The sequence below is a fragment of the Drosophila melanogaster genome, chromosome 2L, assembly GCF_000001215.4.
Source record: "Drosophila melanogaster chromosome 2L".
In the NCBI taxonomy this organism is placed as follows: domain Eukaryota; kingdom Metazoa; phylum Arthropoda; class Insecta; order Diptera; family Drosophilidae; genus Drosophila; species Drosophila melanogaster.
Genome location: NT_033779.5, coordinates 20,606,030 through 20,620,932, shown reverse-complemented (window position 1 = coordinate 20,620,932; position 14,903 = coordinate 20,606,030). Strand labels below are relative to the sequence as shown.

Sequence of the window (14,903 nt, the reverse complement as noted above, 5' to 3'; positions counted from 1 at the left end):
ATTTGCAGCGGGAAAAAAAGGAGGCAAAGGGATCCGCCCAAAATCAACTCGAATTCCTTAAATGCGAAAAATCCCTTTATTATTTTTACGCTTCTTTGTGGTTGGAAAACTGCTGCCATAAATAACATCCACTTATTATATCTTTAATGGCTCTCCGGAACGACCGCGCTCGGTTCATTTAAAATTATTTAAAATACTCACCATTAAATGGGAAATATTTCATGTGGCACTTCAATTAATGCGAATGTTGCGAGTGACAAAACAACGATAATTGTATGGCTGAGAGCGTCCGCCGTGTGAATCAATTTTAATGGCCAGCCAGACAGGTGCGATCCATAACTATAAATTAGTTTCGGTTTAATACGAAATCGGGTCGATTATGTTTGTTAATTGGAAGCGAATAGTTGTCAGTTGGCCGTTACAAGAGTGTGAAGATAATGACCCAAAAAAAAAAAACATTAAATGAGTAAAAAAATCAAATATATTACTTTAGCAGTTTGCAGTATTATTGTTATTTAGTGATTTCTTGATTAGCCCAAAAGTTGATCTTTATACTATTTTAACCCTAACGCATCGCAAAACAACTGGAAATTGGTATAATATGTGGCATCTTCCTTAAAACAAATTATAAACTTATTCCAAATTTCAAAAATATCTGTAGGACTGAATTTTTAAAAAGATTTCACTGTTTAATCAGCGAATCAACAGCAATGGTTTTTTAATTATGTGTCACACTTTTGAGTCGGTAACTGCATGAATATTTTAATTGATACAAACAAACTTGGTCAATGAGAGTGCGTTTTCTTTAAGTTGAGTTATTCGGTTAACCATAATGAGACTCATATTGATGGTAAATTATCGAAAAGTGGGCATGAAGTGAACATTATTATTTTACCATTTTCACTGGTATTTTACCATTTTTAAGAACTGGTACAATTACCAGTGAAAGATTCGTGCAACTCAAATACTTACCCCCTTTAACATTAAGCCGTTGGCAAAAACACACTTTAGTTTGGACTCCGAGGATTGTGTTCCACTTTGCTTTGACAAGTGGGCATATAAAATAATACTCGGCAAAATGAGGCAAAATATTTATGAACCGCTGACGTCGACAGCCGGTAAAGGGGAGAAACGGGGTGAGCGGTAAGCCCACTTCAATGCATTTATTTTGCGAATTTCATTTATCAGCGAACTCTTCAGACGTCAGAGCATCTGGAAAATCCCCTTTGCCCACTGGTTCTGGGAAATCAAGGACCAAAGAGAAGCTTATCGTGGCAAATCCTATTGTCGTCATATTGACATAACCGCACAACCGTCCGCACCCCGAATGTAATCCACCACTGGAACCACTTCCCCGTTTATTCTGTCGCGCACCACCGACCATTCGTCTTCCCACAAATTTGGTAGCGATACAACTCGCCACCGTCCGTTGTCCTTCGAGCCATCCTTGCGGTCGCCAGGACCTTTGGAGTGTCGAAGTGGCAGTGGCACTCCCACTTGCAGATGTGGCACCTTTCAATACATTTTCTTAATATCCGAAGAATGCTTCTTTTCAGTTCGAACAAAGACCATTTTAATTTGTTCATTTTCATATTTCATTTTCGAAAAAACATTGGCCACGGTCTGGTAATTTCTGCAGCTTCTCCCGTTAATCCTTGCTGGTGGAAGTCCTTTTTTCCACCACTGCTGTTTCTTGGCATCCTTGTCCTGTTGTCGTCCTGTAGTGTGTATCCTGCGCTTCAGTGGCTTAAGTTCGTACTTGACGCGACTTATCTTCTACGGCGACTTGTTTGCAAAATGACAAAATGAATGGTGCGGTCATCTCGTTCGTCGAGGTCCTTCCATTATCTATGGCGCTGCGGACTGCGTTGGATTCCTCAGCATTTCGTCAAAATTCACTTGGTCGCCCGTTTCCATGGGATTTCCTTTGCAGAATGTTTCGCATTGCAATGACAAATGAATTGGTAGAGAATGCAACTAGCATTTGGTCCTGGCCTTAACACAGATGGGTGGACTCGCGTTGGATTTGTTTTGTGTGCTAGTCGGGCAGATAATAAATATAGTTTACAACCATTTAGACATCGACAAAGTCAAAATTAGATGTGTAAGACAGAATTAATGTTATACATTTATAAGGGGAAAACGCCATACCAAATGGCTTCATTTGTACAATTTCGGCAGATCCGTTGAAAAACTGAACGTATGCGTAATCATCTTAAATTGGGCTTTTATTCCCTTGCAAATACTCCATTATTTAAATTCTTTTTTTTTTTTTTTTGGGAATTGCACACTTTTGGCATCGTATAAATTTGCGGCCGGCCACACACACTTTTTATTCGTGGCCAAAATGCAAAGTGTGCACCATCATGTTGCCAACGATTCCGGATTCCCAACACCTCTCCCCCAATCCCTGGGAGTTCCAGCTCTCAGTTCCGATCCCGGCGAGGAATGAGGCTGGAATTCCGGGTGCCGGCCATGTCGTAATTAGCGGAGCACGGCATCGCCGGCGATAATTAATGACGGTGGTCACGTTGGTTTCATGTCGATTTCATTTCATGACACGGCCGCAGGCACCTCCCAATCCACCCAGCTCCCCACAGTCCTTGCAATCCTCCCCAGCCACCCACTTCCTCCTGTCCAGGTGGTGATTTGTCAAACGTTTTCATTGAAAAAAAAAAGAAGAAAAACTGCTTCGACCTCGGCGACTGCATGTAAATCCACATTAAATTGAATTTCTATTACCCGAAAAAAGCGACAGAGTTTGGCTTTTTATTTTATTTGGCACTTCTGCTCCATTTCGCTGGGCCTTCATTAAGCGCTGACCATTTTGAAATTCAATGCAATTTGAACTTTCAATTCAGTTGGGTTGAGTTCAGCTCAGCTCAGCTCAATTCGATTCGATTCGATTCGATTCAGGCTGCGCATAATTGAATAATTTATGGACGTGCTCGGCCAAAGTTGTCTTTGATCAAGTTTTCCCAGCGGAGTGGTTTCTTTTTTACAAATACTTTTTTATTAATGTTTTAAAATGTCCCTAACTAACTCGTTGACAAAATGAGGAAAAGGAGCAATAATAAATAAAGTACTGAGCACTGAGTTTTCTATTCAGCTTGAATGAATATATTTTTAAATGAGTATTTTTAATGAGCTATTCTACTTCATCGAGTTTTATCAAATATGCTTTGTTTCAGAATCGGTCATATTTACATATCACTTGATTTGCCACATTTTCTGATTAGAGATGTTAGTCGAGTTGATTAGAGTGCGAATGCCAACATAGCTTGTTAACTAATTGAGTGGCCTTTCTCGAGCTCACTCCACATGGCTATAAAATTAATTAAATTCACTTTGTTTGATAACCCGCGCATATGGAAACTCTCAGTTTCAAAGCGATGGATGGAAATCAGTGATGAAGTGAATAATCCAAATTGTTTGATTTTCTTGAGCTCCCGTGTTTGTTTTATCAAATATTTGCATTCAAACTTTATGCTTACAATGACCATCACTGCGTTTCTGTGTGTGCGGATATACATGTGTAGTTGGTCGGTAAATACTTAATGCTCTTAGCCTTAATGGACTCGACATGAAAATGAGTTATTTGGAACCCCGAAATGCATTTATCATATTGTCTGCGCAGCAAAACCAGCTGCTTTTCACCTCGCAGGAAGCTTGCAAATGCATTTCAGCTAAATCTCCAGAAAATCTTTTGAATCCACTAAGCGCCTTATGCTGACTTTCTAAACTGATTATTGTATTGTTTCATCCTGAAATGGTATTTATATTTCTTAAGCATCATTCGGAGACTTGAAAACACTTTTTGCCAACTCGCTTGTCAATAAGTAATTTATTCGTTTATCAACAGGGATTTTCTGGTGCACGGTGCAAGCACAGAGTTATGGCATGTAGTCGTAAATGGGCATAGCTCAGCAATTATCCTTCGTCCTTCGTCGCTCGCCTGCTGGTCAGGATTATTTGCATAGCTGCTCGTTGGAATGCCTGCATAGCAATGCTGGAAAATGACAATCAGGGATCTAAAAATGCGGAAAATGAGTAATGAAACAGACATACCATATTTTGCATACACTCGCAGGCTTTATTTTTTACATATTTGAATTAATAAGAGTGTTGATCTGAGCTGTTGTCCATATTTTACGGATTAATACAGCTCACCTTTTAGTCCATGGAAAATGGTAATCCATCGCAGTTCACTAGGCTTTCGTTGTCATCAACCACTGGCTACAGCTGGTTGAAGGGGACCAAATGCTTGAAAAACAGATCTGACCCGATGTCAACCAGCTACACACAGTGTTGCAGGTGGAAATTCTCGAATGCGGTGAAATCGAGCCGAGTTTCATTAGGGCGCTGTTTGCATTTCATTAAGCACGTTGTGCCACACATACAGATCGGTGATAGCAATGGCATAAATCAATTCGCACTAATTACGCGCCTTTGTTGTAAACGGTTTTATTATTATTCTTCTTGAACGACAAAAATTAATTGAATAAAATATGCACGCGCACTGGCAATAAATCACAATGCATCGGTCAGTCGACATTGACAACCATTTTTTGTCGCCCGGAAAAGCGAGCTATAGAAGTTGCTAGATGAATACTCTATGAATACACTCACCGCGGATTGTCGGTATTCACTTTTTCAGTTTTTCATGTGTTAAATCGACATATTTACATTCCTTTAATTCTGAAGGAAGCCAGTTGAAATATGTTATACTTCTAATTAGGAATACTTTCCCCCTAATGAAGAGATTCTGAAATTTAATTCGCCAGCTTTAATGGTTTGTCACGACCAGGATCACATATCCTGACCACCCACCACCCGCCACCCGTTCGTCCTTTCTGCCACTCATTCAGCCGATTGTTGTTTTGCATGCGGCACATTAGCTTCATTTGTTCTATTGTTTTGATTATGATTTACAATGCCCAGTGCGCAGCTTTTGTTGCTCTGCTGAATGGGCGTTGTGAGTGTGTTGGTAAGTGTGCGAAAGTGTGGGTGCGCAGATGGATGTGTGCGTGAGTTTGTGTTGAACAAAGAGCAATACATTTGCATAGGGAAAAAAGACAGAGAGAGAGAGAGTGCGGCATTTGGACCACACAATAAATTTTATTTTATCCCTGTAGAACATTACCCACTATTTAAATGGTCCTTTGTGCAGCGTTTTTTCTAATTTCAGCCAAGCACTCACAAAAGTGTTATAAACGCTCATTACACTCATGGGTTTGAATTCCCTTAGGGAAAAAACATAAATTGTTTATATTAAACAATTTAAACTGAGGGACAAACGTCACTGCACCAGATTTGTATGAAACGATTAAATGTTCATTGTCAATTTAGATCGAAAAATTCGTATGCAAATTTAAAGTATAAAGAGAAATCGACCGAGTTATTTATTTAACAATGTATCATTTGGTTATCACAAGAATTTCAAATAATTCAACCGCTGCAATTTAATGTTAACTAATAAAAGTACTTCAAATTTGGGCATGAATCCTTCAAGATCACAATAGTTTTTGCATTCGGAAAATCCGAAAATATTTACTTTTCCCTGTTAGAGTTTGAGACGCCAGGGGCAGTGGGGTCCTGGTTCGGAAAAAAGTGGTCCTCCAGTTTCTGGATACCATCGGGAGTGCTCAGATCAAAGGCGAACTTCAGGTACTTGTCGAAGTAGTTCTTGGTGCGATTGATGTTCTGGCGGGCTCCACTTGCCTTCAGATCCTTGGGTTCCTTGGGCACCTTGGGCTCCTTGGGTTCCTTGGGATCCTGCTGGTCTTTGGTCTCTTTAACATGCCTAAAATCCTTTGGTTCCTTGGCAGCTCGCGCCTCTTTAAGATCCTTGAAGATGAGTTCCCTTGCTTCCCTGACCTCCTTGGGAGCCAGTTTTGGATGAGTGGCTCTGGGGACTGTTGATCGAACAGGTTGGTTGCTCACACTAACCGCGCTCTGGTATTTTGAAACCACTTGAGTATTTCCTCCTCCAGCAGCTCTGATCGGATTCTTGGAAGCCCGGCATAGATCAAAGTGGTTGCATATTTTCGCATTATCGTGAATGGTATCCTTGGGTGCTGGCTCTGCCGCCTGGGTCTTGGATGGTCTGGTGAACCGTTTGGCATTCATTTTCGGAACTTTCTCCTTGGCCAGTCCACAGCCGTTTCCCTGCTGTTGATACGTTGGGGCCACCAAAGGATTCTCCAAGCGGGTTAGCTTCGTTTTGCGCTGCAGTGTTGAATTGTGAGCCATTTAGTTTTTGAGACCTCGATGAACTGCAACGAATAATAAAATGAGTTTTTGAGCTTATTGTAGAAATGTAGAAATGAGTCAGGGCCAATTAGACCACTTGATGGCAAATTCAAGGGTTGTATGAAAAAAATCGATGTGGTGCCAAAACTATAAATATATTATGAATTATAAGTAAAGCTGTTGGGATATTGATTTGAGCTAAACCAATTTGCGTTAGACTCGTGTGTAAAGCTGTTTTTGCCATACGATCAGTAAATTATTTATCAGATTCCAAAACTAGAGTTTAAAATATACAATATTAGAATTAAGTGGAATTCTGGGGAAAATAACCCGACAAGTGTTTCTAGAAAGGGTTAGGAATCCTTTTTCGTGCACTACAAAAAGTCATGGCTTAAAATGCGAGTAATTTACCAAAGAGAAATGCAGAGATAAAAAGACTTTATTTTTGCTGGATTACTTTTTCAGGACAGCTGCTAAAATGGAAAGAACAACAAAAACAATTAATTCCGGATAAACACATTTTATAATTAAAAAATTCCTTCGCCTTTTTTCTGGCTTGCTGGGTATGTTTGGTTTTTGTGTGAGCTTGCAAAAACAAAGGCAGCGTATAAAGTGAAGGAGTCAGGGAAAATGAGCGCAAAGAAAAAAAGAAGTGGAAAAAGAAGCTTACAGGAGTGACAGCTGAAAAGGAGCGAAACGAAGACCATCAAAACAAGGACATAGCCGAAAGTCCAGCCGCACACGGCGTATACGCAATATTCCTTTGATTTTGACACAGAAATTTAATCATCTTTTCCGAGCAAAGCAAAAAGTCCACTAAGCTGATTAGGGTCTCTTTTAACTAATTTCTTTCTTATTTTCCTGCAGTTTATTTCATTTTTTGTTCGTCTTCGCCCTCTTTTTGTATCTTCTGGACCAAGTAATTTATTGTTTGTTGTACGTAATTAACCCGCTTCGTGGTCGCGTTCATGGCTTTCACACTTTGCTCTGCAGACTTTTGCCTAACGACGTAGTGTCGGCCTGAAGGCAAATTCTCCCTTCAGTTATCCCTTAAAAGAAATTTCATTTCATTTCGGTGATTAAAGCCTTATCTGCGTGTAAAGTCGTCCACGTAATTAGTTTCATTCCAGCCTCCTTTTTTGCTGCCCCCAGATTGCGACCTGTGCCAGTTTTTCCCCTTTTTTGCGCTTACATTTCACAAAATGTGCGCAGCTCAGCCGTAAGCCTGTGAGAAAGGCGGGAGAAAGGTGGGAGTGGCAGTTGACGGGTCCAAATGTCAGCTTAGCCCTCGCAGGATATGCGAAATGACAGGCAAATTAAAGCTGAGTGGACGGGCAGACAATTTATCAGAGATACGTAGAACATGATAAAGGTATAAAAATGGCCACTTATAATGCAAAAAATGTACGGGTTAGTCTCCCTGACAGTTACTGAAAATGGTTCCGAACCGAACAAAATGCTCACTTGTTAAAGGGATTTTCGAAAGGATATGCTTGTGAAGCTCTGTTGAATAATTGTTACCCAAAGGGTATGCATCTACTAAATCCTAATAAAAGAAAACTCTTTTGCTCCCAGTTTTACTATACTGAATTTACGATGTTCATTAACAAACTACTTTCAATTAAGATAAAACCATAAAATTATTTGTGAAATATACTTAACTTTAAAGCCCTTTCATTGCACAGCCATTAAAGTTTCCTAAAAAAGTAATATCCACTTTAAGCGAGCCTAACGAGTTGCCCTTTCTCTTCCACGGTATCGTACCCCCATTTCCCTACTAATGCCTTAACTTTTCCTAACTGACTTAGGGCGTAAGAACCAAGACAAAGCTCAAGAAGGGAATTGTCCTGAAGGAGTTCTTGTTCTTGGGCCGCCTGTTGCCGATTGTCGAGCAAACAACAATTTACTTGACATTTGCAAAGGAATGTGTTCTGGCGGGGGACCCCTTTTCACTGGCATTCTCCTCGTTCATTCAGGTCCTTTGTTGTCCTCTTTTCCGTGATCTTTTCTGCTACAGCAAGGACTTAAACACTATAAAAAATTACTTAGCTGCTGCATGTGGTACACATAAAGAAATTGTGTCTGGGAATCTATTATTAAATTGGCATACCTTGCCTCTTTTGCAATATAGCCACATTTCTGCATTAGAGTAGGACTATACATCGAAATACTCTTTAACGTTTTCAAGACCAAAATGAAATCCCAGTTACAGAACACTTTCTTTAAACACCTCTTTCTATCTGTGCAATTTCCACCTCCAGCTCGCTGAGGTATCGATGTCAACAGAACGTTGCAGCCACTTTTCACCTGCCTCGACCTGTTTTTTGCACTGAATATTTGCCCGCTCGACTGACAGTCAATTGCAGTTTGCCGAAAAGGGGGAAATCGAGGAGCACATATATAAATTGCAACATAAATTATACGCACATGGCTGGGGGAAATCGAGCTGGGATAGCTTGTCCCGTGTGCTTAACCGGAAATCGTGTGCAAAATGAAAATTCGGGAGGTGGAAAAGCAAGCGCCCACCCCTGTGTTTCCCTTCCCTTCCCTTCGCTGCCCTATCCATCGTTTTATTCTGCTTTCTCCTTTCTCCTGTCGCCGGCGCCATTCGTTGCTGTTAACATTTCCGCTTTATTTGTCTGCCTGCCCTTTCACCCGCGTTTTATCTATCCAGATATATATATATATATATATATATACGAGTATATATGTCCGCTTTTGAGCCCGACATTCCACCTACATTTGTTTGGATTTTTGTTGCTGCAGCTGCAGTTTTATTTTTGCAGTCCTCAGCTCGGTTTTTATCTCTTTTGTGTCGCCGCTGACGTTGTCTAATGTTTTAAATATAAACTCGAATATAATGCAGAAAATAAAAACATAAATCAACGCAGAAATCGCATTTGGATTTCTTTTCAATCTGAACAAGTGCAGATAGAGCCGGAGTAACTTTTCCCTTTTGTTGCTTTGGCTTGTTTGGAGACCATAAATTATTCACACACAAGTTTATCTCTAAATGCGATAGTCAGGGTGCTCTCGGCTTTGCTCCTTGGGGTTTATTTCAGAAATAATCAGGATGCATTGGAAGGGAGTGGAAGGATAAATACCTTGCGCTGTAAAGGTATTTACATAAAGGTAAAGGTTTGCACGACTAGAGTAATTTCATCGTTTCCTTAGCAGTAAGTATAAGTTCAACTAGATTTTTAAGAGGCGATATATATTATAGATAAAATAAATATTATTTATTTCGTTTAACGATATTAACGAAGGAAGTCGGTACACGTAGAAGTGTCGAAAAGGCAATTTTCCATGTGGACGTTTCCATCGATTTGGCCTGTCTGTCACTAGTTTCCTTCGACTACTCATTGCATTAACATCACTCGGTCCTGTCTGCTGACTTGCTCGCATTTCCCAACTGGCCAAGGGAAAGTGACAGTCGAATTTCCCGCACTCGAGTCTCGCACCCTGATGGGCGATCAATCAAAGGTGGCATGCAAAGCGGGCCACCCGCCCAGGATTGCCCCTACCGCTGGCTCCTTGCGAGCTGGAACGTGAGATGTGGATGCATCCGCTCTCCAGCTTCCACCTGGCCACTTAGCCACACGAAGCAGTTAATTAAATGATGAAAGCATTGACGTGTCGCAGGGACTAAATGGCCGGGAGCAGCCGGAGTGCCAGTCCGAGTTGGCCAGGGGTGTGCGAGAAGTGCTGACATGCCAGGCTGGAAGGCCTGCTGCCTGGCTGTCTGGGGGCCATGTCCTTGGCCAGGACTCGCAGCCTGACAGACGCACGTCGGCGAGTCCATATTGCAGCAAAAAGCTTCGAGTTCTGCGTGATAAGGCCACGAAATGCGGGAAGCACAGATAGTAAAGTGATTTTTGGGACTTTTTGCAAAGTTTAGAAATGCTAATAATACACTAATACCTGTTTAAATAACTGTAATAACAAATATTTTGATAAAAAAAATTATTCAATTGCGAAGGTAACCATTTCAAATGGCACCTCACTATCTTAAAAAGGTATTCCTGAATACATTTCCCAGTTTCTAATACACTGTAGAAGTAAGTCTGGATGGGCTCAAAGCACCACCACCCGCACCACTGTGGTTGCACTGGGTGGCTTTTTGGGTTGAGGTGGTGGGATTCTGTGCTCATCGGGGTCACGTAGACGCTTCAGTTGCATGTAACACGCCGCTTGATTGGTTGCCTGATTCGTTGATTGCCTAGCTCTCCGCTCACGTGACAACGCGTAGCCCTCGGGCATTGTCCAAGGATCCAGATCCCGAACCTCCAGCTCCGCCTGCTTCACCTGCTCCACCGACTCCACACCCACACAAAACTCACCTGTCAGGCCGTCATTCAGTTAGTCGATCTGGGTGAGTGTGTGTGTGTGTGTTCATTCTAATTTTCATTTCATTTCCACTCGACAGCCGCAAACGCAAGCTAACCGAACCGATGTTGGCCAAGTCAGTTGGCCAGTTTGCTGATTTGATTGATGGCCGGTCTCTGTTGCTAATGAACTTACATAAGTGAAACCGTTAACAAGTTCCTGGTGGGCCAACGGGCCAACTGGCCAACAGTGGCTCATGTTGCGAGTGTAAACAGATTTTGGACTAGTTTCTGGTTGGCCCTCTGGATGAAAAACTACAAGCGGCGTAGAGGAAACGCTGTTAATTAGCAAAGTTGATAAATCTACGCAGATTTAACATATCAAGTGGGTGGCAAAGTTTGCATTTCCTCTCTCTGATGTTGGCCGTTGTAGGTGAAGTTATTCCAGTTACTTTTTTCGGACATGCGTGTAGGTACTTTTGCGTTACCTTCATAAAGTTGTTGGCCATGTCCTGGGATTTTTCGGCCGCCAGAGGTTGGACGTTAACATGTGGTTTCCTGTAAGTACAGAAATATGAGGAACATAATTAGTATTTGAACAAGTGTGCTGACAGTTGGGATTAAGTTGTGAGCACAAATTGGGACTAACTAATTGGTTGTTACTAATATTTACATTTCATTGAAGCTGGACGACAAATTAAACTTGAAAGTTCCAGGCAACACATTTTCTATTCTTGTGCATATTTTATAAACTCTTTAGCTGCATATTGTTGTTGTTCTTTCCAACAAATAACTCTTTTAACTTCATTATCAAATCAATTGTTTGTTTTCCATTTAGTGTGTTACATTGCATTCTCAGAAAATAGTTAGTCCCAAGTGAGTCGCAGTTTAATTTATAAGATTTCTCTTATAGCTGCCCACATCCTACTTATTTATTTAGTATCTGTTTTACGTAATTATTTATTTGGGCAAACTCTGCTGACTCTCCAATGAATTCAATTCAATTAACAAACTTTCATATTCAAGTTGCCCAGCCTGTCAACCGTTCAGCATGACAAGCACACTCTGGCTAACTTCTTTCCTTCAACTTTGCTCGCCAAGGACATACATATGAACATATGTATATACATATGTGGGTGGTCGAGTCAACACTTGACAGCCAAACGATAATTTTCTTAACTAAATTGTCCAGGCAGGGAAAACAAGAGTTGGGCAAACAAATAAACTCGTCGAAGACATCAGGCCATTAGGTTCACTTAAAGTAGTTGGGCAAACAAACGGAGGTGAGTGGTGACGAACAGGTGGAAAAGTGAGTGGAAAACCCACTAAGTTTCCTAAGTCAATCGCTTCAAGTTTTGCATGTTCCACTGAGCACTTTTCCCTTCTATTTTTTTCGTGTTTGTTCTTCAATGAAAGGTTAACTCCGGAACAACTCCAAAACTCAACTGCATTGACTGACAAGTGGTCTTTTCCTCCATATTTTCCTCTTTTCGCGCTTGCAGACCCGGGATTTTGTAGCTCCAAGGCGAGACAACATAAATCATGAACAGACACAGACGCAGCGGAAAACTGGTGGAAACTGCAAAATTGTGAGCTGGCCACAAAACTGCGGCAGTAAAGCCGCAGTGGAAGAAGAAGAAGGAGCAGCTGGGAAAACCGCAAAGCGTTTTTGGTCTTTTGCTGTTTTGGCGGTGGCGCTGGCGGAAAACTTGCTTGCCACTGCCACTGGCAGCAATCGCTTCAAATGGCTTTAAAAGGCCATCAACTCTAGAATTTTCCTCATGAACTCTAGAATTTCCTCGCCGAGCGGCAAACTTTGTTTGTGGCAGCTGCAGTTTGTCTGTGCAAATTGGCGATGGCAACTAAATTGAAAAGTGCCGGGCTAAACGCCCGAAAGTAGGCAATGGTTTCTACTGCTCAGCAGGATCCATTTCGCTTCAGTTTGCGCCAAACCGCAGAAAGGATGTTTTGCTTAAAGTTCCCGGCTCCTCGGGCTCCTTTTCTTTTTTCGACTGTCTGCCCCGAACATTTTCACCACTCGTCCCGGTTTTTTTTTTTGGGATACTGGAATGCCAGGATGTTTGGCCGTTGAAATGGTTTCTGTTCGTCCTTCTGGACACTATTAATTGGAGTCGCTCTGCTCTCTTTAGCAATTTATATTATTTTTTATGCTTCAATTTCATTTCGGCATCCACTTGATTTGTGGCTTGTTTTCGTGATTTTTCTTGGCTAGGAACATTTGATAAACTCATCCAATTTCATTTCCTGTTGATTTACAATACAATACATTAAGTGAAAACATAGTTCTTGTATCTTGGATGTGCATTTCAAAAATGGTTTAATTAGCTTTAATGGAAAACATTAAAAGATTAATTCAAACTTAATTGAACTTTAATTTAAAGAACTTTTCCGCAACTATTGTGGCAGCATACTTTCCCGTTTTGGATTCGTCAAAAGCGAACGCTAATTGAAATTCCTTTCTCGAAAAATCGAACAATATATGCCGGGGCAATTCTGTCTGAAAAACACACACACACACTGAAAATGGGTATCGATGCATCCGGCAGCTGTGGCAACTTCCGGTCGACTTCAGATTTCGATTCGGGACATTCAATGAGCGCGACAGATTAGCCGCTCGCCAACCACAAAAAGCCAGTGGGAAAGCCGGGAAATGCGAGGAAAAGCAGGCAAATTGGAGGCGGGCATGGCAGAGATGGCGGGAAAAATGAGACCGACAAAAGCGACAGAGTCCGTAATGATGCGGAAGTGGACAAAAGGCAGCCGCAGTCTCACAAAAGCCAAAAGCTGTAGCTGCCAATTCCACAGCCCATTTGGATGCCCATGACTATGGCAAAAGGCATTCTAAAACTGCGGTCAATTGAAATGGCAATCAAGTTAGCGAGCTCGTCCTTGTTCCTTGTCAAAAGGACACATACCCAGACCAAGGAGCAACTGGAATGGGACGACTGTCCTGCCGTTGGCTGACATTCACACCACAGAAGAAAGCCAAAGTTCCCAGGCAATAATTACATAGGACATGTCCTACGAACTGAAAGTGATCGGTGATACAAAAGGGATTGATGATTTAATTTATTTCGTAATTGATGCGTATCAAAGTTATTTTCTAAGATATTATATTTTCAGTACTTATCTGGTTAGCAAACTTTTTTCCTTAAATGGAAGGAACAAATGTGTTCCCCCCTTTAGTCTCTTAAGTGATTTTCATTAGCCGCAGAAAACGTAATAAATAAAATGGCCAAACGGAAATAGCTCCTAGGATTGATTGTCTAGTTATTGTTTTCGTTCAGCTGGCAAATGGAAAATCAGATAAAAATGGCCTGCCAGCGCGGAATGTGCAGCCTTTTCCGCAACGTACATCAAGTATATGCAACTACAGAAAGTTGAAATTCCAAGGGCCTTGCCGTCCGTCACTCTGGCACTCTGGTTCCCCTGCCTTTTCACATTTCCACATTTAAGTGGGAAATTCTTCACCCAGTTTCCCGAGCACTTTAAGCCCGATTATGGCGTGGCTCATTTCTTTAACGCCTTTTGTTTGGGCCGCGCTCTTTTTGTTTGCCGCGCACGTATCACTGCACAAAGGCAAAGAAAAAGGAAAAGCGGGAGGTCATTACGTGTTCAGCGAAGTGTGTGTGTGTGGGTGTGTGCGAGACTTTTCCGCACTCCATGTGCGAGTGCGCCTGCAATAATGATTGGAAAGTTTCGCTTTGCAGTTGGAAATGGGAAATATACTGCAACCGAACACGCCCCGAGTCGTAAATATTTGGCAGGCCAAGAGGTCATTTGCATAACAAAACTGCATGCGGTGCAGCCATTAAATAATTAGAAATGTTCCTTCTCCCAATGCATATCAAAGGGAAAACTCAGCGAGGGGAGGCCAAAACTTTGTGCAGCGCCTCGGCCATTAAAGCGCAATCAACTTTCGACATCATTGGCGCCGAGCGAAAGCCGCAAAAAGTGGAAATATCTCGACCCTACTTGGCGTACGGAATTTCAAATGCTCTTCGGGCTTATAAGTTTCCATTACTTATAGGCCAGATACAGATATGATGGCCCTTCGAATCTTGTTGCATAATTGTAAGCTCCTTTACTAGTTTCGCTGGGATGATAATGGGTTTGGAGTCTCATTAAAATAGTTACTCATAAAAATACACTTAATAATATTTTAGTTGCCCTATCCTAGGGAAGGGTATTACTCAAACTTTGGCGCAGCATTTGAGTCGTAATGCGCCCTGGGTGGCATTCACATTTTGAGGTTAGTTGCTGTCATAAATTTTTAGTGCCCTGACTTGGCTTTTGTTTCGGAAC

The 14,903-nt window shown here is 41.5% G+C and overlaps 1 protein-coding gene, 2 long non-coding RNA genes and 2 other non-coding genes across 6 annotated transcripts in view; 3 read left to right on the top strand and 2 right to left on the bottom strand.

Moving 5' to 3' along the window:
* Positions 1–14,903, top strand: part of lncRNA:CR44909 (long non-coding RNA:CR44909) — a 42,551-nt gene that overhangs the window by 5,274 nt on the left and 22,374 nt on the right. The window lies entirely within an intron of this gene.
* On the top strand, positions 2,471–2,567 carry mir-288 (mir-288 stem loop). Its single transcript, NR_048029.1, has one exon. It is a non-coding gene; the product is annotated as a mir-288 precursor RNA (primary transcript).
* On the bottom strand, positions 4,219–4,316 carry mir-133 (mir-133 stem loop). Its single transcript, NR_048027.1, has one exon. It is a non-coding gene; the product is annotated as a mir-133 precursor RNA (primary transcript).
* CG15475 (uncharacterized protein) lies at positions 5,374–6,411 on the bottom strand. The gene has a single exon (NM_136195.3). It carries the CDS (start codon positions 6,250–6,252, stop codon positions 5,551–5,553), a length of 702 nt encoding a protein of 233 aa, NP_610039.1. The 5' UTR covers positions 6,253–6,411; the 3' UTR covers positions 5,374–5,550.
* Positions 13,086–13,890, top strand: lncRNA:CR43608 (long non-coding RNA:CR43608). Of its 2 annotated transcripts, none has more exons than NR_124403.1 (1): positions 13,086–13,890. It is a non-coding gene; the product is annotated as a long non-coding RNA:CR43608 (long non-coding RNA). The 2 variants fall into 2 exon arrangements; NR_048026.1 differs by having other exon boundaries at positions 13,086–13,726.

What these genes read in the sequence shown, in the direction of transcription:
- CG15475 (NM_136195.3), bottom strand. Translation starts at nt 6,252, where the DNA reads ATGGCTCACAATTCAACACTGCAGCGCAAAACGAAGCTAACCCGCTTG.